The sequence below is a fragment of the Dreissena polymorpha genome, chromosome 4 (assembly GCF_020536995.1).
Source record: "Dreissena polymorpha isolate Duluth1 chromosome 4, UMN_Dpol_1.0, whole genome shotgun sequence".
Taxonomy (NCBI): Eukaryota; Metazoa; Mollusca; class Bivalvia; order Myida; family Dreissenidae; genus Dreissena; species Dreissena polymorpha.
In genome coordinates, this window is record NC_068358.1 from 77,244,667 (window position 1) to 77,267,496 (window position 22,830).

General features: G+C 37.6%; 1 protein-coding gene across 50 annotated transcripts in view; it reads right to left on the reverse strand.

Annotated features, from left to right (window-relative positions):
* LOC127877382 (sushi, von Willebrand factor type A, EGF and pentraxin domain-containing protein 1-like) overlaps positions 1–22,830 on the reverse strand; it is a 117,408-nt gene that overhangs the window by 25,189 nt on the left and 69,389 nt on the right. For 7 of the 50 annotated variants that reach the window (XM_052423191.1, XM_052423161.1, XM_052423160.1 and 4 more), the window contains 18 exons: positions 12,076–12,249; positions 11,586–11,759; positions 11,093–11,266; positions 10,479–10,652; positions 9,987–10,160; positions 9,487–9,660; positions 8,994–9,167; positions 8,379–8,552; positions 7,887–8,060; positions 7,388–7,561; positions 6,895–7,068; positions 6,283–6,456; positions 5,791–5,964; positions 5,233–5,406; positions 4,631–4,804; positions 4,145–4,318; positions 2,333–2,506; positions 871–1,539 (listed from right to left, as the gene is read on the reverse strand). In XM_052423191.1, the coding sequence (XP_052279151.1) occupies positions 871–1,539; positions 2,333–2,506; positions 4,145–4,318; positions 4,631–4,804; positions 5,233–5,406; positions 5,791–5,964; positions 6,283–6,456; positions 6,895–7,068; positions 7,388–7,561; positions 7,887–8,060; positions 8,379–8,552; positions 8,994–9,167; positions 9,487–9,660; positions 9,987–10,160; positions 10,479–10,652; positions 11,093–11,266; positions 11,586–11,759; positions 12,076–12,249 (3,627 nt within the window). Of the gene's footprint in view, positions 1–870; positions 1,540–2,332; positions 2,507–4,144; positions 4,319–4,630; positions 4,805–5,232; positions 5,407–5,790; positions 5,965–6,282; positions 6,457–6,894; positions 7,069–7,387; positions 7,562–7,886; positions 8,061–8,378; positions 8,553–8,993; positions 9,168–9,486; positions 9,661–9,986; positions 10,161–10,478; positions 10,653–11,092; positions 11,267–11,585; positions 11,760–12,075; positions 12,250–19,095; positions 19,201–19,458; positions 19,520–22,830 lie in introns of all 50 variants that reach the window. The other 43 variants (XM_052423197.1, XM_052423193.1, XM_052423187.1 and 40 more) reach the window with 34 other exon arrangements.

Here is a 22,830-nt window from a genome sequence, read left to right on the forward strand (position 1 = left end):
GCCACGATATGCATAATATCCAGGCAAGATACCCGCACTGTGACCATAAACAATCGAAGGCCCAATACGTCGTTGAATACTTCAATCATAAAATAGACACAAATGGAAGGTTTGTTTATGTAATTGATTATCATAAAAATACCTAGAACAAATATAATTTTAAAGCGTAACATATAAATGTTTACCGTAGCAATTGAACGCAGTTTTAAGGTTCTTATACAAGTCTTGGGTGGTTAAGTTTTAATCTCATAGTCTTCATATAACACATCAATTAAAAAAAATATTAAAAATAACATGATAATTATACCAATATAACAATGTTTGTTTCAGAGCATATTAAACAAGCTTTATTGTTTTTTTAAAGTGAAAATAAAAAATCTGACCATATGTTGTGGCCTGTTTTGATGCAAGTGGTATGATATGTGCATTCCTTTTGCAGGTCTAGAATGTAATGTTACTGACCAAATATAAATGCTACGGGTCTTATGGTTTCTGAGAAGATTTTTACACACATTTTTACATTAGTATATATAAGTCATGTGCTCCTTGCGGCGCGGCCAGTATGGACCCAAGGGGCATTATTCCAACAAAGTTTTATAGGACCAGTAAACGATGGTAAACACAAATTAATTCAAAACATGTTTGACTCTCGAGATCCTACATATGTAGAGAAATGGTACAATTTGAATAACTTTGAAAGAGGGTTATCTATGTTGCATGTATATGAAGTTTCATGAAAATCTGTACATGAAGAGATGTCGTTTACAAGCGAGTATTAGCTATTTTGTATCATTTCTTAAACATACAAAACGGTGATTACATTGCAATTGCAAAAAATTATTTAACACAGCAGCAAACTCCTCCACTTACAGACTGTTGTTGGTGCTAACGTTGAATTTATTTTTACCGTCAGCGGCACTCCCGCAGTTGATACGACACCCGTGGTAGACAAAATGAGCTTTGATATCAATGTGCTTTTAAGAGTTGTTATAACATGTTTCACGGTAGTGATATTGGTTGACGATATTTGTGTCGTTGAAACAGATGTAGAAGTTCCATTTGTCATCGACGAAGCTGTAGTAATTTCCATAATGGAAGTTCTAGAAGATGACTGTGTAGAAGACCGCTTGGGTGTTAATGAAATAATTGTTTCCTGGGCGGTAGTTGAATGCGTGGTTGGTAAAGGTAGCGAAGTAGTATGTTCATTATCTGGTCTTGAAGTATATATGTTAGAGATAGGCAAAGGCGAAGAAGTCATGGGGTTTGATAGATACTCTGTTATTGAAGTTGACGGCTTTGAAGGTTTTGGTGACGGAATCGAAACGGCGCCTGTTGTTAATGGTGTTGTCTTTGAAAAAGTTTTTGAAATATCATCTGGTATCTTATCAGTAGGGACAGTTGAACGGGGAATGCGCACCGTGCTTGTAGAAGAAGAAGCTTTTGAAGAAATACTCGTCGGTAAATTAGTAACAGACGGCGTCGACGACAAATCCGTCGTAGTCGACGTCACGGTAGACCGTGTTGATATTGGTGTCGTAGCTGTCAAGTGAATTGTATTTTTATTCATACATGTTGCAAGCATGCGATATTAAGTTTTAAAAGTTGTCTATATACACATATTTAAAATCGAAAAGATAAGTGATAATAACAAAAGCAAAAAATGACTTCGGTCCCTATCAATATTTACTTGAAATGAATATGACATGTACTCAAATGAACCATATGAAGCCTTAATTTCTGCAGGTATCATATTGCGAAAGAAATTTGAAATAGCAAAAATGTAAATTTCAAATCAAACGCATGCCAGTGATATTATAACACACATTTTTAATCTATAAAAATTATTAAAAACAATTGTCAAACACATAAACAAATATACGGTATAAAGTTAAAACGTAGGTTTTGAGGATAAAAATGGACTTAATTTCAAGATTCAAGCGACATTCACTTATTCTCCTACCGTTCTATTTCTTTTAATTAATGTCCGCAATTGATTACGCTAGATTATACGGGAATAAAACATAACATATAAATCAACAACAGACTTTACCACGTGTGACTTATTACAAAATCATGTTTGCTAATAAACTAGTGTGGGGCTTATTTATATTTAATACATATAAAGCCTTACGACTATTCCACAGCGAAAAACTTAAAGACATTCCTGACATATTCCGTCGACCTATGGGACCAAGGTTAAAAACTAATTCTCAATCGTAAATTGTGTTTGCACTAATGGAATAACGCGACATTAAATATATTTACCGGTATGTGTACAAAGTTCCAATCACATGTTAACAAATCGTGGACACTGAAATACTGTAAAACTCACCAACAGGAGTACATATCTGACCAGTGCTGTTCCAGCGCCCATCGCTGCCACATGTGGATATTCCACTTCCTGTAAGGTTGTATCCCGTCTCACACGATATTGTAGCAGTTGATCCGTATGTATTGGCGGTTTGTGACACATGTCCATGTTGAGGCGAGGTTGGACGTCCACAATCTGCAACAATAATTGCGCATTTATTGAAGAAGAACTATGCATTGTGTTTAAGAACCAGCGAATTATGCAGCAGTCTGTTAATTGAAAACTGTTCATATACAGTCTAAAGTTTGACACCTTATATTATGCAGATAATAGCACACGAATAGTAACAGTTAACGAATATACCTTAGTTGAAATGCATTGCCTAATAAATTGGTATATCAACTAAACGATCATAGACAAAAGATGGATCAAAAACCACTTCTTCCGAAACTATCACAAGGCACTAATGTTTCTTACATGAAAACAGCAAATTAACGCAGCATACATTGTACATTATATCAATATTATTATTTTACTACGTTTCACTTATGCAAGCTACGTGCATATTTGTGGTCATAACCGTTTAGGTATCGTGATGATCCTATCATATTTCATCGGAAATTATCAAATCTTGCAGTCAACTGTGTGAAATGTTAACAACTTTTGAACGTTTCAAACATTCATGCGATTAACACGATCATCTGTAGTGACTTATTAATTGGGATTATGGCATCAAATCTATTTGTTAATACAAAGCTTTATTATTGTATCATTACCAAAATAAAATACTAGTATATATGTTTTTGCAAATATTGGTGCCTTCCGTCGGTCTTATGCCTTAAAATGGTAACGTCGTGGTAGGATATGTTTCGTGCGCAAGAAAAAAACGATAGTCACGACATTAATATGATTCAGTCGCGGCACTATTCGTGAATACCATGGATATAATCGTGAAATATATCGCATTCACAATCGTATCGTATCGTTTCGAGACGCATTGATGCTTGATAAACGTGGGCTGTATTGCCTCGTACAATGACGTACTTATTCGTAGATCCTGATCTTGATAGTCGGTTCGGATCGACACCAAACTAACGACTAATTCGAAACATCCCAATAAGACCAGAGGTTATCGTATCTAAACAAGAGATCAGACTGTGTCAAATCGTGGAACATAAAATTGCCAAATCGTGAATAGGTTACAACCGGTTGCAAGAAGCGAATCAATACATATTGGAACGCATAAAATCGTGTATAATCCTGAATTCTCATAGACAGATAACAATCAGCTACGTTTGGCCAATCATGGCATTTCTCGAGGATCGCACCACAGTGAGAACATAGCAGTATGATCCCTTTTCGAATCATGATTCATCGTCCAAATTGCATACAAGCTGTTTGCTATATAAATATTATCATTTTACAGAGAACTTATAAACGTTATGTTCGTTTAAAATCAATATATGATAACGAACTAGTCTGTTACATAGACAAATATAATCAAAATTTAAAACACATGGAAAAGTAAACGCATATAATAAAAAGCTTTTAAGATGACGAGTGAATTTGCATGTTTTGATCACCAGTCATCCGTCTCCAAAGTTTTAAATGTGTCTCTGCCGATCAACCAACGTGTGGAAATAATATTGTGCGCGATAATTCAGAAAACTGCAGACAAAATGTACAAACAAAACGATGACCTGATTATGTTCAACGTTTGTTAAGTGTACACATAGAATAATGTGATGAAAACGTCGACTGTTGTGTGCAAAGTGAAATGTGTTAAAATCACGTTTTTGCAAATGGCGAACACTGCTATACTGTCGAACTCACCAACAGGAGTACATGTCTGATTCGTGTTGTTCCAGCGCCCATCGCTACCACATGTGGATATTCCACTTCCTGTAAGATTGTATCCCGCCTCACACGATATTGTAGCAGTTGATCCATATGAAGTTGCGGAATGTGACACATGTACATGTTGAGGCGCCGGTAGACGTCCACAATCTGCAACAATAATTAAACTTACATAAATAAATGCATCCAAACTGCGAAAAAAAGGTAGAATATGCATATATAAAACACATATGAACGCGCAATTATTTATTAGAAATACCCTCATCTTCGAAACCTCCATTAGCTTTCTTGATTTATATCCATCGAAACTGAGGGCTTAGTGTTAAACAAAAACCAAAGGCATATTTGTGTGTGTGCACCTATGGGATAACGCGACATACAATTTATTTTTGTGTTCAATGTTATATTGTGTTCAAATCACTTGTGAACAAATCTTCAACACTGCAATATTGTCGAACTCACCAACAGGAGTACATGTATGACTCGTGCTGTTCCAGCGCCCATCGCTACCACATGTGGATATTCCACTTCCTGTAAGATTGTATCCAGTCTCACACGATATTGTAGCAGTTGATCCGTATATAGTGGCGATTTGTGACACATGTCCATGTTGAGGTGCCGTTAGACGTCCACAATCTGCCACAATAATTACACTTAAATTGAAGAAAAACAGCCAAACCAAAAATGCGGAAAAAGGGTACAATTTGCATGCATAAAAGTACATATACAGGCATATATAAGCAATGGCTCACATCTCCGAAAGCGTCAACGGCTTTCCTGATTTATATCAATCGGGACTGAGGACAAAGTGTAAAACATAAACCATTGCAAGATTTTGTGTGTGCACCTATTTGATGATGCGACATAAAATTGACTTTTGTCAAAGGGCACTCCTGATTCATAATAGCCGACACTGAGTTTAAAGTTTTAATCGTAACATACATGCTGATTTATTGTATGTATTTATGGAATACCGCGGCATGAAATTGCCTGTTGTGCTCTAACTGACAGTGTTCAAATCACGTGTTAACGAATCGTCTATACTGAAATTCTGTCAAACTCACCAACAGGAGTACACGTTTGACCCGTGCTGTTCCAGCGCCCATCGCTGCCACATGTGGCTATTCCACTTCCTGTAAGATTGTATCCCGTGTCACACGATATTGTAGCAGTTGATCCGTATGTAGTGGTGCTTGGTGACACATGTCCATGTTGAGTCGTGGTTGGACGACCACAATCTGCCACAATAAGTATACTTTAATTGAAGAAATACAGCCAAACTGGAAGCAAGAAGGTATATTGGGCATTTAGAACCAAATCCATATGCATATACAGGTACAATAATATTTTGGACAAGACCCTCGTTTCCGAAGACGCAAACGAAATTCCTTAATTATATCCATCGAAACTAGGGGCCAAGTGGTTAACGTGAACAACATGCAAATATTTTGCGTGCACCCATGAAAAAACGCGATATTAAATTTACAAACGAGGCACACAGGAATGTATTTTTGTGTATTTATGTAATAACGAGATATTAAATTGACTTGTGTATACTTATTGACAGTGTGTTCAAATCACTTGTGAACAAATCTTCAACACTTCAATATTGCCAAACTTACCAACAGGAGTACACGTCTGACTCGTGTTGTTCCAGCGCCCATCGCTACCACATGTGGATGTTCCACTTCCTGTTAGATTGTATCCCGTCTCACACGATATTGTAGCAGTTGATCCGTATGAAGTGGCGTTTTGTGACACATGTCCATGTTGCGGCACCGTTAGTCGACCACAATCTGACACAATAAGTACACTTCTATTGAATAAATGCAGTAAAACTGCGGAAACAACAAGGTGGAAGGTACATTTTTATCAAATTGATATAGAGGCAAAATATCATTAAAGACACAATTCTCAGTTCCGATAACACTTTAGACATTACTGTATAATATCAGTCGACAATGAGGGCCGCGTTTTAAACGTAACACAAAGGAAGGTATTTTGTGTGTATTGATGGAATAACGGGATATTAAATTGACTTGTGTGTTGTTATTGACAGTGTGTTCACATCACGTGATAACAAATCGTCTTTACTGCAAGACTGTCGAACTCACCAACAGGAGTACATGTATGACTCGTGTTTTTCCAGCGCCCATCGCTACCACATGTGGATGTTCCACTTCCTGTAAGATTGTATCCCGTCTCACACGATATTGTAGCAGTTGATCCGTATGTAGTGGCGGTTTGCGACACATGTCCATGTTGAGGCGCCGTTGGACGTCCACAATCTGACACAATAAGTACACTTAAATTGAAGAAATACAGCCAAACGAAAAATTGCGGAAACAATAAAGTATAAAATGCATGCATAAAAATAAATATACAGGCACAACAATATATTAGAAATTGCCCACATCCCCGAAATCTCTAACGAATTTCCTGATTGATATCGATCGAAACTAAGGGCTTAGTGTTAAACATAAAAAATAGGCAGATTTTGTGTGCGCACCTACTGGAGAAGGCGACAGAAAATTGACTTTTGTCAATAGGCACTCCTGATTCATAGCAGTCGATACTAAGCGACACGTTTTCATCGTAACACAGGCAAATATTGTACGTGTATTTATCAAAATAACGCGACATAAAATTTACTTTTTGTACCAAGTGACAGTGTGTTCAAATCACTTATGAACAAATCTTCAACACTTCAATATTGTCAAACTCACCAACAGGAGTACATGTCTGACTCGTGTTGTTCCAGCGCCCATCGCTACCACATGTGGATATTCCACTTCCTGTAAGATTGTATCCCGCCTCACACGATATTGTAGCAATTGATCCCAATGTAGTGGCGGTTTGTGACACATGTCCATGTTGAGTCGCCGTTGGACGTCCACAATCTGACACAATTATTACACGTTTATAAAAGAAAAACAGCCAAACTGCGGACAAAACCAATTTGAAGGTACACGTATAAACACATACATATAAAGGCACGATATCAGTTACGACACAATTATCGTGTGCGATAACTCTTAAAGCATTACTGATAAATGTCAGTCCACAAACTTAGGGCCACGTTTTAAACGTAACATACATGAATATATCGTGTGTTTCTTGATAGAATAACGCGTCATAATATTGACTTTTGAGCACTAAATGACAGTGTTCAAATCACGTGATAACAAATCGTCAACACTGCAATACTGACAAACTCACCAACAGGAGTACACGTCTGACCCGTGCTGTTCCAGCGCCCATCGCTACCACATGTGGATGTTCCACTTCCTGTAAGATTGTATCCCGTCTCACACGACATTGTAGCAGTTGATCCGTATGAAGTGGCGGTTTGTGACACATGTCCATGTTGAGGCGAGGTTGGACGTCCACAATCTGCCACAATTAGTACACTTAAAGTAAAGCAATGTAGCCAAACTGACCAAACAGCAAGGTATAATGGGCATTTATAAACAAATCTATACACATATACAGGCACAATAATATTTGAGACACGATCCTCATCCCTGAAAACGCCATCGCCATTCCCGACTTACATTCGTGGAAGTTGAGGTCCAAGTGTTAAACGTAAACCACAGGCAGATATTTTGTGTTCACCTTTGGAATGACTCGACATTATATTGACTTTTTTGTACAATGTTATATTGTGTTCAAACCACGTGTTTACAAATTGCCAACACTGAAATATTGTCAAACTCACCAACAGGAGTACATGTTTGGCCCGTGCTGTTCCAGCGCCTATCGCTACCACATGTGGATGTTCGACTTCCTGTAAGATTGTATCCCGTCTCACACGATATTGCAGCAGTTGATCCGTATGTAGTGGCGGTTTGTGACACATGTCCATGTTGCGGCATCGTTAGACGACCACAATCTGACACAATAAGTACACTTCTATTGAATAAATGCAGTAAAACTGCGGAAACAACAAGGTGGAAGGTACATTTTTACCAAATAGATATAGAGGCAAGATATCATCAAAGACACAATTCTCAGTTCCGATAACACTTTAGACATTACTGAATAATATCAGTCGACAATGAGCTCCGCGTTTTAAACGTAACACGCAGGAAGGTATTTTGTGTGAATTTATGGAATAACGGGATATTAAATTGGCCTGTGTGTTGTTATTGACAGTGTGTTCACATTACTTGATAACAACTCGTCTTTACTGAAATACTGTCGAACTCACCAACAGGAGTACACGTCTGACCCGTGCTGTTCCAGCGCCTATCGCTACCACATGTGGATGTTCCACTTCCTGTAAGATTGTATCCCGTCTCACACGATATTGTAGCAGTTGATCCGTATGTTGTGGCGGTTTGTGACACATGTCCATGTTGAGGCGCCGTTGGACGTCCACAATCTGACACAATAAGTACACTTTAATTGAAAAAAATACAACCAAACGAACATTTGCGAAAACAATAAAGTATAAAATGCATGCATAAAAAATAAATATACAGGCACAACAATATATTAGAAATTGCCCACATCTCCGAAATCCCTAACGTATTTCCTGATTGATATCGATCGACACTAAGGGCTAAGTGTTAAACATAAACCATAGGCAGTTTTTGTGCGCGCACCTACTGGAGAAGGCGACAGAAAATTGACTTTTGTCAATAGACACACCTGATTCATAGCACTCGATACTAATGGTCTCGTTTTCATCGTAACAGAGGAAAATATTGTATGTGCATTTATAAAAAATAACGCGACATAAAATTTACTTTTTGTACCAAGTGACAGTGTGTTCAAATCACTTGTGAACAAATCTTCAACACTTCAATATTGTCAAACTCACCAACAGGAATACATGTCTGACTGGTGTTGTTCCAGCGCCCATTGCTGCCACATGTGGATATTCCACTTCCTGAAAGATTGTATCCCGTCTCACACGATATTGTAGCAGTTGATCCCAATGTAGTGGCGGTTTGTGACACATGTCCATGTTGAGTCGCCGTTGGACGTCCACAATCTGACACAATTATTACACGTTAATAAAAGAAAAACAGTCAAACTGCGGACAAAAACAATTTGAAGGTACACGTATAAACAAATACATATAAAGGCACGATATCAGTTTCGACACAATTCTCGTGTGCGATAACTCTTAAAGCATTACTGATTAATGTCAGTCCACAAACTTAGGGCCACGTTTTAAACGTAATATACATGAATATATCGTGTGTTTCTTGATAGAATAACGCGTCATATAATTAACTTTTGAGCACTAAATGACAGTGTTCAAATCACGTGTTAACAAATCGTCAACACTGCAATACTGACAAACTCACCAACAGGAGTACACGTCTGATCCGTGCTGTTCCAGCGCCCATCGCTACCACATGTGGATGTTCCACTTCCTGTAAGATTGTATCCCGTCTCACACGACAGTGTAGCAGTTGATCCGTATGAAGTGGCGGTTTGTGACACATGTCCATGTTGAGGCGAGGTTGGACGTCCACAATCTGCCACAACAAGTACACTTTAATTAAAGCAATGAAGCCAAACTGACCAAACAGCAAGGTATAATGGGCATTTATAAACAAATCTATACACATATACAGGCTCAATAATATTTGAGACACGATCCTCATCCCTGAAAACGCCATCGCCATTCCCGACCTATATCCTTGGAAGCTGAGGTCCAAGTGTTAAACGTAAACCACAGGCAGATATTTTGTGTTCACCTATGGAATAACTCGACATTATATTGACCTTTTTTGTACAATGTTATATTGTGTTCAAACCACGTGTTAACAAATCGCAAACACTGAAATATTGTCAAACTCACCAACAGGAGTACACGTCTGACTCGTGTTGTTCCAGCGCCCATCGCTACCACATGTTGATATTCCACTTCCCGTAAGATTGTATCCCGTCTCACACGATATTGTAGCAGTTGATCCGTATATAGTGGCGGTTTGTGACACATGTCCATGTTGCGGCATCGTTAGACGACCACAATCTGACACAATAAGTACACTTCTATTGAATAAATGCAGTAAAACTGCGGAAACAACAAGGTGGAAGGTACATTTTTACCAAATAGATATAGCGGCACGATATCTTCAAAGACACAGTTCTCAGTTCCGATAACACTTTAGACATTACTGAATAATATTAGTCGACAATGAGCTCCGCGTTTTAAACGTAACACACAGGAAGGTATTTTGTGTGTTTTAATGGAATAACGGGATATTAAATTGGCCTGTGTGTTGTTATTGACAGTGTGTTCACATTACTTGATAACAACTCGTCTTTACTGAAATACTGTCGAACTCACCAACAGGAGTACACGTCTGACCCGTGCTGTTCCAGCGCCTATCGCTACCACAAGTGGATGTTCCACTTCCTGTAAGATTGTATCCCGTCTCACACGATATTGTAGCAGTTGATCCGTATGTAGTGGCGGTTTGTGACACATGTCCATGTTGAGGCGCCGTTGGACGTCCACAATCTGACACAATAAGTACACTTTAATTGAAGAAATACAGCCAAACGAAAAATTTCGGAAACAATTAAGTATAAAATGCATGCATAAAAAATAAATATACAGGCACAACAATATATTAGAAATTGCCCACATCTCCGAAATCCCTAACGTATTTCCTGATTGATATCGATCGACACTAAGGGCTAAGTGTTAAACATAAACCATAGGCAGATTTTGTGTGCGCACCTACTGGAGAAGGCGACAGAAAATTGACTAATGTCAATAGACACACCTGATTCATAGCACTCGATACTAATGGTCTAGTTTTCATCGTAACAGAGGAAAATATTGTATGTGTATTTATAAAAAATAACGCGACATACAATTTACTTTTTGTACCAAGTGACAGTGTGTTCAAATCACTTGTGAACAAATCTTCAACACTTCAATATTGTCAAACTCACCAACAGGAATACATGTCTGACTCGTGTTGTTCCAGCGCCCATTGCTACCACATGTGGATATTCCACTTCCTGTAAGATTGTATCCCGTCTCACACGATATTGTAGCAGTTGATTCCAATGTAGTGGCGGTTTGTGACACATGTCCATGTTGAGGCGCCGTTGGACGTCCACAATCTGACACAATTATTACACGTTTATAAAAGAAAAACAGTCAAACTGCGGACAAAAACAATTTGAAGGTACACGTATAAACAAATACATATACAGGCACGATATCAGTTACGACACAATTATCGCGTGCGATAACTCTTAAAGCATTACTGATTAATGTCAGTCCACAAACTTAGGGCCACGTTTTAAACGTAACATACATGAATATATCGTGTGTTTCTTGATAGAATAACGCGTCATATAATTGACTTTTGAGCACTAAATGACAGTGTTCAAATCACGTGATAACAAATCGTCAACACTGCAATACTGACAAACTCACCAACAGGAGAACACGTCTGACCCGTGCTGTTCCAGCGCCCATCGCTACCACATGTGGCTATTCCTCTTCCTGTAAGATTGTATCCCGTCTCACACGATATTGAGGCAGTTGATCCGTATGTAGTGGCTGTTTGTGACACATGTCCATGTTGAGGCGAGTTTGGACGACCACAATCTGCCACAATAAGTACACTTTATTTAAAGCAATGAAGCCAAACTGACCAAACAACAAGGTATAATGTATAAAATAATAAATACACAATAGGCACAAGACTATTTGAGACACGATCCTCATCCCTGAAAACGCCATCGTCATTCCCGACCTATATCCGTGGAAGCTGAGGTCCAAGTGTTAAACGTAAACCACAGGCAGATATTTTGTGTTCACCTATGGAATAACGCGACATTATATTGATTTTTTTGTACAATGTTATATTGTGTTCAAACCACGTGTTAACAAGTCGTGGACACTGAAATACTGTAAAACTCACCAACAGGAGTACATATCTGACCAGTGCTGTTCCAGCGCCCATCGCTACCACATGTTGATATTCCACTTCCTGTAAGATTATATCCCGTCTCACACGATATTGTAGCAGTTGATCCGTATGTAGTTGCGGTTTGTGACACATGTCCATGGTTAGGCGAGGTTGGACGTCCACAATCTGCCAAAATAATTAAACTTTAATTAAAGAAATGAAGCCACGATATGCATAATGTCCAGGCAAGATACCTGCAATATGACCAATCGAAAGTCCAATACGTCGTTGACTACCTCATTCATAAAATCGCTTAAAATGAAAGGTTTGTTTATGTATTTTATTATCATAAATATACCTAGAACAAATATAATTTTAAAGCGTAACATATACATGTTTACCGTAGCAATTAAACGCATTCTTAAGGTTCTTATACAAGTCTTGGATTGGTAAGTTTAAATATCAGATTCTTCATATAACACATCAATTAAAAAAAAAGTAACATGATGAAAATATACCAATACAACAGTGTGTTTCAGAGAATATTAAACAAGGTTGTTTTTTAAGTGAAAAAAAATCTGACCATATGTTGTGGCCTGTTTTGATGCAAGTGGTATGATATTTGCATACCTCTTGCATGCCTAGTATATTATGCTACTAACCATATATTAACGCCCCGGGTCTAATGGTTTCTGAGAAGATTTTTACACAAATTTTTATATCAGTATATATGTCATGTGAGCCCTTCGGCGCGGCAAGTTTGGACCCCAGGTGCATTATTCCAACACAGTTTAATAGAGCCAGTATACGATGGTAAGCACAAATTAATTCAAATTCTACCAGGGCACGTGACTTGTTTTCTATATACAAAGAAGGAAATCTACCGTGGGTTATTACCCCGTTATACCAACGGTTGTTAGTATGACGTCACTTTTGATTGTCCGCGCACTGTTTATGAATGAAGTCGACGTCATTTGATTTTCATTGTTGTGATGACGTCACGCTTTCGCGGAAAAGTGGAGGACGTTTGGTTAATATAATTCTCATTTATAACCTTTAAATCGCGGGTAACTTATTAATGAAATCGTGTTAGAATCGAAATAATCGACGGGTAACGTTGGTTATTGCGGTAATAACCAACGGTATGTCGTTCCGATGCTTGTTATCAAACCACTCGGGCTACGCCCTCGTGGTTTAATTCCTACGCATCGGAACTCCATACCGTTGGTTATTACCGCAATAACTAACGGTTAACCGTCGATTATTTCTTAAACATATGTTTGACTCTCGAGATCCTAAATATGAAGAGAAACGTTATAATTTGAATAACTTTTAAAGAGGGTAATCTATGTTGCATGTATATGAAGTTGCATGAAAATTTGTAAAGAAAGAGATGTCGTTTTGAAGCGAGTATTAGCGATTTTGTAACATTTCTTAAACATACAAAACGGCGATTCCATCGCAAAAAAATATTTTACACAGCAGCAAATTCCTCCACTTAAAGACGTTTACGCAGTTGGGAAAATCCCGATTAAGTATGTGCCGATTAATTAATACGACATATACACACAATTGTAACAATCACTAGTTAACGTGTCTTTATCATAGATTTAGATTTAATAGTTTAATTACATCTCATCAACACAATATTACACATTACAGAGCATTACAATAGTATCGTAAAACACATGTATTGCCGCTCAGCATTCTGAGCTATAAGAGATGGTAGTGTTGTACAAATTATGTCATCCACTAAGCAGCCCCGACACAAGCGCTCAAAGAGCCAGACACACAAACACATGGAGCTGTTTACTGTTTGATACAACTTGCACAAAATATATCATAATATATGTATAAAACACAGCCTTGAAATATTTACACATATTGTTAAGAGTATTACTTCAATTTCTTTGTGTGAAGAACGATGACTTGAGACAATCCAACAATCCTCACATAGATAGTGAGTTTGATCAAACAGCATCGCCGTAAGATCCGGCAGGTTAAATCGAGCAAATCGTATACCAGATATGGCACTCAGACCTACATAGGATCCAAAACACCATTTACCAAAACAGACAAGATAAAAAGGAACTCTAATCATTGTGATTTGAAATCTGAGTTTAGTTACAGCAAACCAAATATATAGATGTGGACTATGCCTTGTCATTGTTCTCCACTATATTACAACTTTGGGTCTTATTTACAATATTATCACAAAACACACGTATTGCTGCTCAGCATTCTAAGCTACAAGAGATGATAGTATTATAAAAATTATGTCATCCATTAAACAGCCCCAGCACAAGCGCTTAAACAGCCAGACCCACCAACACCGAGAGCTGTTTACTGCTTGACACAACTTGCACAAACTACATCATAATATAAGTATAAAACATATGTATATATGTATGTTTATATAGGTGTGGACTATGCCATGTCATCGTTCTCCACTATATTAAAACTTTAGGTCTTATTTACATGTGTCTATTAAATTATAGTAAAATCAAATGTTAAGTAATGGCACTTTACCATACCATAACTCGCAATAAAATAAAACCAATTAAGATCTTATTTACATATATAAAAATGTCTCCTTTGTAAAATCAAATAGCAGGTTTTGGCACAACTTCTTATTAGTGACAAATTAGTGAATTAAGTTGACATTTATCAACAGAATGCAAACCCTGAAACTCAGGCAACATAAAAAGTGCCTTATCAATCAAATCAGATCTTATATCATCATATAATGAACACTCTAATATGATATGCTTTTCATCTTCTAAAACATTACAAAAAGGGCATAAACGTTGATCTGTTGGTAGCCCATCATATCTACCAGTCTCAATTCTTATAGGAGCAACTCCACATCTAAATTTACAAAATGCTGAACGATGTTTTAAGGGCATTATCATGGTACAATAGTGTTCAACATTAAAATCTCGTTTAAATATACAATAAGTTCGGAGTTTGTTACCTCCTCTTTGTGAGGGCCCAGTTACAGAATTAATATTTAAAAACCAATCATTCTTATGCTTATTAAACATATTTTGCTCTAAATATTTAACAAGTAACAACTTTGAAATAGGTACATCTATCTTACAATAGCAATCTAAATTTTTATCTTTCAGCTGTTTACGAACCTTGAAATACCAGTTTTTCAGGTCTACCTGCTGCCCAGAGTGCTATTCGTTTGTTAAGCCTAGATGTGTTGGTACATGATATTCTCGCCCAAGAATTTGCAATTACTTTCCATTACCGGACAAATGGAGGGAATCCATCCCATCTCACCATACAAAGCTGCAACAGGCGTATACCTTCCGACACCCAAGAAAAATCTCATGGCTCTGTATTGAACAGCCTAAATGCAAGCAAAACTTTTATCACCCCAAATAGCCGCGCCGTATGTTATAACAGGCCAAACTACTGAATCATACAACTTTGTATAAACATTGTAGGGAACACTCCCAATTTGCTTGCATTTGGCAATTACCAAACCTAACGCACGGCTAGCACTCTGAGAAACCATTTTTGCAGTTACAGAAAAATCCAAGTGTTCATGTAAAACTAAACCTAGGTACTTGTATCTGTCGGTATAATTATAATGTGATCACCACAAGTAATCAAAGCGCTGTAGGCGCTGAAGGCCTGGGACTAGGTTTAGTGTGACGCAAAATGCTTTTACGATGTTTTGTCCGAATTTCTCCCTTTGTCCGAATTTAAATGGATTGACCCTAGCGGTTGAGTGCAGAAGCTCAGAGACTGTAAGGCAAGACACTAGTTGTGTATATACTACATTGTACATAGACGGTGGAGGACAACACGATATTGGTTGTGGGAAGGATAAAATTTTGTTCAACTTTACAGATCTGGTAGAGGTTCGTCTCCATAGGCGGTGAAGATATACAACAACAACAACAACATGGCCGCAAAAACTGTTATTGTTGGCGTCAAATAAATCACTTTCAATAGCCTAAAATAGCTTTCTATTACATAATTAACAGATCAGGAAAACACTCATTCTTCCTTTGTAATGTGTATGCAAAAGAAAATCCACTTAAGCCCAAGTCTCACTTTTGCCGGTAGAGCCCCGGTCCATCCCGGTTTGCTAACGCCGGTCGACGGCGAGGACCGGGATGATTCATAGATAGTTTTTAACGCAGTCACACTATTTCCCGGTGCCGCCCCGGTTGAAGCCTGTCAACAGCCCGGCAGAGTCCCGGTCAACCCGGACTGGCTACGGTTTATCCCGGTGAAGCCCCGGCAGAGCCCCGGTTGTCGCCGGTAGTGCCCCGGTGAAAGCCGGCAGCGTCCCGGCATAGCCCCGGTTGTCGCCGGTAGTGCCCCGGTTGAGCCCCGGTGAAATCCGGCAGAGCCCCGGTATACCGTAACACCACCGGCACTCACTGTGTATATACCGGCATCAGACCCCGGCAGAGTTACGGCAACGCCCCGGTTTTACCCCGGTCGTCGCCGGTAATGCCCCGGCGGAGCCCTGGTGAATGCCGGTGGCGTTCCGGCAGAGCGCCTGTTTTATTATATACCGTAGCTATACCGGGACTCTAACGCCATTCACCGGTGCGTTGTCGTAGCTCTGCCGGGGTCTGTATGGGCCCCGGTGGAGCGACGGTGCCGTCCCGGTTGTTCCCGGTGCCCTCCGGTTGTTTCCAGTGCCGTCCCGGTTGTTCCCGGTGCCGCGCCGATCGTTGCCGGTTCTTCCCGGTGACTCCCGGTTCATCCCGGAGGTATTAAACATTTTATTACTTTCCCGGTGGAGCCCCGGTTTTTCCCGGTTCATCCCGGTCGTCCCTGATGGAGCCCCGGTTCATCCCAGTAGAGCCCCGGTTCATCCCGGTAGATCCCGTATCACGCAAAGGGGCTCCGCCGGCATCATAGTGAGACTGGGCCTTTCCCCTGATAAAGAACGGTGTACAGATTGTGTACGTTGTCTCACGTAGAACTTTTCGCGCTCGATTTGCGCGCTCGATCTGCGCAGTGAAATATCAAATCCGGTAACTTCGTATATTTCTGAGAATGATCATGAATATTTGTTGTTGTTTTTTTCATTTTCTTTTTTCTTGAATGAGACCTTCAAGAAAAATCGCAAAAATAATAATAACTCAAAATAAAATAACAATATCTTTAAATATGTTTATAAAAAACCAAATGTAATGTCTTCAAAAAATGTATCAGAACAAAATTCTTCTTACTGTCTACGTAGACACTCGTATCTTTTCGGCCTAGACCGTCAAGTAAGGAACTTATTCTCGCATGAATATGCAAATAATAATAAATAATGTCGTAGCCAATGCTTAGCAATTTTTCCTCAATAATATTGTTTTTTACACGTTTTACGACACTGTCATGTTATATAGTGATGTTCTGTATTTACAAGGCGGGTTATTGAGATCTGCGAAGAACTTCTTTGATTGCGCATGAATTACCGCCAAGTGGTAAATCGGACTTTTGGGAATTCATTCATTCGTGGGTTTTGGCAGACAGCCAATTCTGACTGTCTCAGAAATTTGTATCATTGCTATGGCCTTAGGGCTACGCCCCAGGCCTAAAACAAAATCAGATTTAGCAAAAGATTGTGGACGAAAATGAACAATATTGCTCTTGTCAATATTAACAGACATATCATTTTGTGAACACCAATCATTGAGAGCACTCAATAGAGTTTGTATATTCTGTTCATTCTCTGCTACTAAATTTATATCGTCTGCATATATAAGGATACAGATCTTATCATTGCCTATTTCAATACCAATATCCAATGACTTTAAATATATTGCTAAATCATTAATATAAATATTGAACAGGAGAGGTGATACAATACAGCCCTGTCTTAGACCTGAATGTACATAGAATGTTTTGTGCTTATTTATTCTCACACAGGATGAAACTGAGTGGTACAGGGACCGTAGCGCCACCAACTTTTTTCCTGAGATACCATTGAATTGCATGCGTTCCCAAAGTTTGGAACGGTTAATATAATCTTACGCTTTACTGAAATCAATAAAAGATATGAAAGTAGATAGTTATTGCTTCTTTCGTGTGTCAACAATGTTAACTAAAGATGAAATGTGTTCAATGGTGCTATGTTTTTTCCTGAACCCATTCTGTTCATCAACTAACACATTTTCACGCTCTGCCCAGCTTGATAGTCTATTGTTCAAAATGCGACAGTAAATTTTATATACAGCTGAAGCCAAAGCTATACCCCTATAAACTAACGGATCTCGTGCATCAGACGTAGACGATTTGGGAATAGGGTTTATGACACATTTACCCAAAATAGTTGGTACTATACCATTGTCAAAACATAAATTATATAAGACATGAAGGAAGAATATTACTGTGTCATTTTTCAAAACCTCTGCTGGAATTTCATCCACTCCAACCGCCTTCATTGACAACTTGCTCATTAAAATTTCAGTGGAGTAAACAACATCTGGTAAATGTTACCATATAAAGAGTTAAATGAATCCTAGTTAACACTCCTCGGTCATATTTATGTGTTGGTTAAGTACGGCGAGAATTAAATGTTGAAGCCAAAATTGTATATACTTTAAATTTGATACTTGCTTTAGTGAAAAGTTTACGCTTACACGTGTATGTTTATGCTGAAATTACGTTTGCACTTTAAATATGCGTTTAGTACAATAAGCAATTTAAATTTCAATTTAATGATAAATGGTCTTCGCTGAATTTTGTAAACACGAATAAGAGTAGTTCAACTCAACGAAATGAACCGTGTGCTGAAAGTCCACATGTGCGAAGAGTGTCGGCATTTCCATTTGAGTAATCGAAACAAAAAAGAAGATCCCTATTAATATTATAACCTAATTGCAATTTTCAATTTTGCGGAGACATTATACATTAACTTTCAAATTGTATTTCTTATTAAAATAAACTTTGTATGTTATTATTTTTTTATGCGGATGTGAATAAGGCTCATAAACAATCACAACAGAAACACACAAAAAACTACACCAACACTAAAAAAGTTTTAATAATAATTGAAACATTTACCAATAGGTTCACAAGTAGGTTCTGCTGATGCTGATCTATTATTTATACAATATGCTGGTATTTCATTGGAGACGACTTGATAACCCGGAGGACATGTGAACTTCTCTGAAATGTGATTTGCCATTTTCGTTATATGGCTCTGGGCCCTGTTTTCATACATTTATGCAATTTGCAGATTTATCCATCTTGAAATCAAATGATCAAAATGTTTCTAACATAAAAGATATGTTCAAATTTATTCGGACAAATATGAACCATATTAATTGCTGTTAACATCCAAGTTGAATTATTTTTAAGCTTTTAACATGACATTATTATTTTACACGTGAAACGTTTTTAAAATTAATTACTTAGTAAACATACCTATAGTTATATTATCAACGCCAACAAAAGCATTACTAGCCCCTTTAGCAGCAAATTCAACCTGTATAGAAAATAAGTAGTTACTATTAGTCTCATAATAGATTATTTATATTCATCATAATAGAACAATAAAAAACAAACGTTGAGTTTATAGTAATTGAATTTTTGTGAATAGGCGTAGAATTGCATATGTGTATACGAGAAAATGGTAATTTTTAGACGTACATGGCGAAGTCAACTTAAAAAACTATTTCATGACTTTTTGGTTATCATGGATTTGTATTTTGTCTATACAAAGAAAGCGATGACGATTGTAATCGTTTTGACATCGTATTATGCTATTTCCGCCATTTTGGTGAAGAACATCGTACCAGTGTGGTGAAACTAGATTACGATTTGGCCCTGTAAACAAACTGTTGATTGTTTGAAATGTATAGGAACACACAGCGTACCATCACAAACACACAGCATACCTTGTCAAACACACAGCATGCCATGACAAACACACAACATACCATGACAGACACACAGCAGACTAAGGCAAACAAACAGCATATCATCACAAACACACAGCACATCATCACAAACACTTAGCATACCATAACGAACACACATCATACCATTATAAGCACACAGAATAATATGGCAAGCATACAGCATACTATTATAAACACATATCATATGATTTAAACCCCCATCATTTCAATGAAAAAGCCGATATATCAATAGTCAACAGGAGACAGACGAGGCGTACAATATTTATTGGTTTGTTCTTAACGTCTTTCGCCCTATCTAAACTGGGCTCTTTGTTAAATATCTGCTAAGGTAAATCATTAAACGTCATTTGTTCGATTGACTCATTTGTAAGACGCAAGGTCTTCCGCGTTCCAGTTTGCGGTACTTTAAGTCCAGTTTTTCTTTGAGCAGATAAACAATACATAGGTTGTGAATGAATTTAAGATGCAGGTGGTAGAGCGCTTAACTACAGATCTGACGATTGTGTAGAACGATTCTCGACCCTTTGTTAAACTTGTGTGGGATATTTTTTTTAAATGATTTTTTCGACAATGTTGCCCTGAAGGCAGTTATAAGTAACTGGCATGGGCCCATCTGAATCTGGAAACGTGTGATTATGTGAAGTGACTGGCGTTATATGACTTAAATACTGTAGGCAATAAAGAAACTCAAATACGCCCTACACTATAAATAACACCATCAGATAAAAAACAACAACACTATATCTGATAAACTGGAACTAGAAGGGCATTGCTCACCGTCTATCATCACCACCGGAAATAGATGACTAGCGAAGCGAAAATAAACATCACGCAAGAGGTGGTGCTCGTGAAAAGAATACGTTGTACCATTTTAATCGCGAACGTTTTCCAAAAACTGTGTGACAAATTAATAGTGGACATATCAAACTTCTATCATAGGTAGTTGGAGTTCTTTATGAATACATTCGAATGTTGAAATAGATCAATCATCAGCTACCTGGTACCGAAAGTTAAGTTCATTGGGACATCGTTTTTCCTTTTGTCTGAGAAAAGTATACAATTTTGCCGAATTTTTCAATTGTGTGCAAATAGAATTATAAAAACTATCGGTTTTTGGAAGCTTCAGCCCAAAAATCTTGTTAGTATGCAAATATTTGGCTAAAATATAAACTTCGTTGTGTACGGCGAATAGATCCTGATGTGTACGGCGTGTAGCAAAATAAAATAAAATTGTGTACGGCGAATAGTATTGAGTTGGTAACCAACAATGCAGAAGAAAGGGACCCCTGAACGGGATTTTTTTATAGGTGACATTTTTCCCTATATGAGATATGTTTGTATCATAATTGGGTGCAATTCGTCTATTTTGGAACAAGTGCAAATGTAGAAACAAATTAAACACATTAAAACGATCATGTCTACGGGGTTCCGTTTGACTGCCATGTGCACATAGATGCAAGGCACATGTGTATACAAACATACTGCCGTTAACAAAAAAGCCTCATTTAAAAACCGTTTAATTTCCACGCTCTTTTGGAAAAAAAATGATTCTTGAACCATCGATTGATGGCAGAAAGTTTGTAATTGCAATTTAATTTAATAAAAAACAAATTTAACTTAAAAAAAAACGTTTAATGTCATCATTCTCGGGATAATAATGACCTCTTTATTCATGTTTATATCTTTATTTGAGAACAGACTGCTTGGCGTCGCAATATTATCAATACGTCTTTGTTGCTGGCTAATGCACGTGCTCCTCCATGAATTGCTAGCAAGTCGACTTTAACGTAACTCCTGCGTAAAAAAACTTGGTTTTCTCGGAGCATTTGATTTTCCGATAGACTTTTAAGGCCTATTGATTATTAAGTACGTACCCAGGCCTATTGATTACTAAGTACGTACCCTGGTTGTTGTAGTTGTTTTCAAAATTGACGTTACGTCAGTTTGAACGTTTAAATTGCCAAACATCATCGTTTAATAGTATTCTTTTATACTCTTAAAGTGGGTATTCACGATTGTTTATATATGTTAACTTGTAATATATTGATAAAAATATGTTAAAATAACACAAAATAGGCAAGAAAAATTATACATTGAAGACGAATTTCATAAAATGCAGCAAAGACAAATTAGCGCCACGAGCCGATTGTGACGAAGATATTTCGTACATATTTTCCTACGATAACCGAAGCATTCGTATTTTTATTAGGATCGAAGTTAGTGTTCGTGTGTCGTATGAATAGATATCGTTGCAGGAAATTACAATGATCCCTAAACAAAATTGTGTCGTTGTGTCGTATGAATATGTATGCACTAAAACTAAATTTAGATATACAGCGTACATGCATGATATACATGCTGGCGAATTCGACTGTACAGACATTTTCGATGTCAGAGTTAAATATCTGGCTTATTTCGCATTTTTCGACACATGTTCTTCTTAACTTTTATTTTAATTTATACTGAAATATATGTAAAATAAGTTTTTACACATTTTATATAAATTCATAAATATTTGAAATAATCGTGCGTACCCACTTAAATTATGCTTCCCTTCGAAGAAGGGAGGGTATATTGTTTTGCTGGATGATCTTGATGGATAGATTCTATTTTAAAAAGCGAAACAAGTGTAACGTGTTCCCGCAGTGTATGTTATGATCATAAATCAGAACGAGTTTTCGCCTGAAAATGGTATTTGCAACCACTAAAAAAATAGCAGTTTACTGCATAGGTGTGGTAAAATGGGTTAAACATTCAAAATTCAAGGGAATGTTTTCAATGTACTATTAATTTGATTATAATAAGTTATCAGACTAATGTTAAAATGCCAATACGCTGCAACTATTCGCCGAACATGACTTGAACTATTCACCGT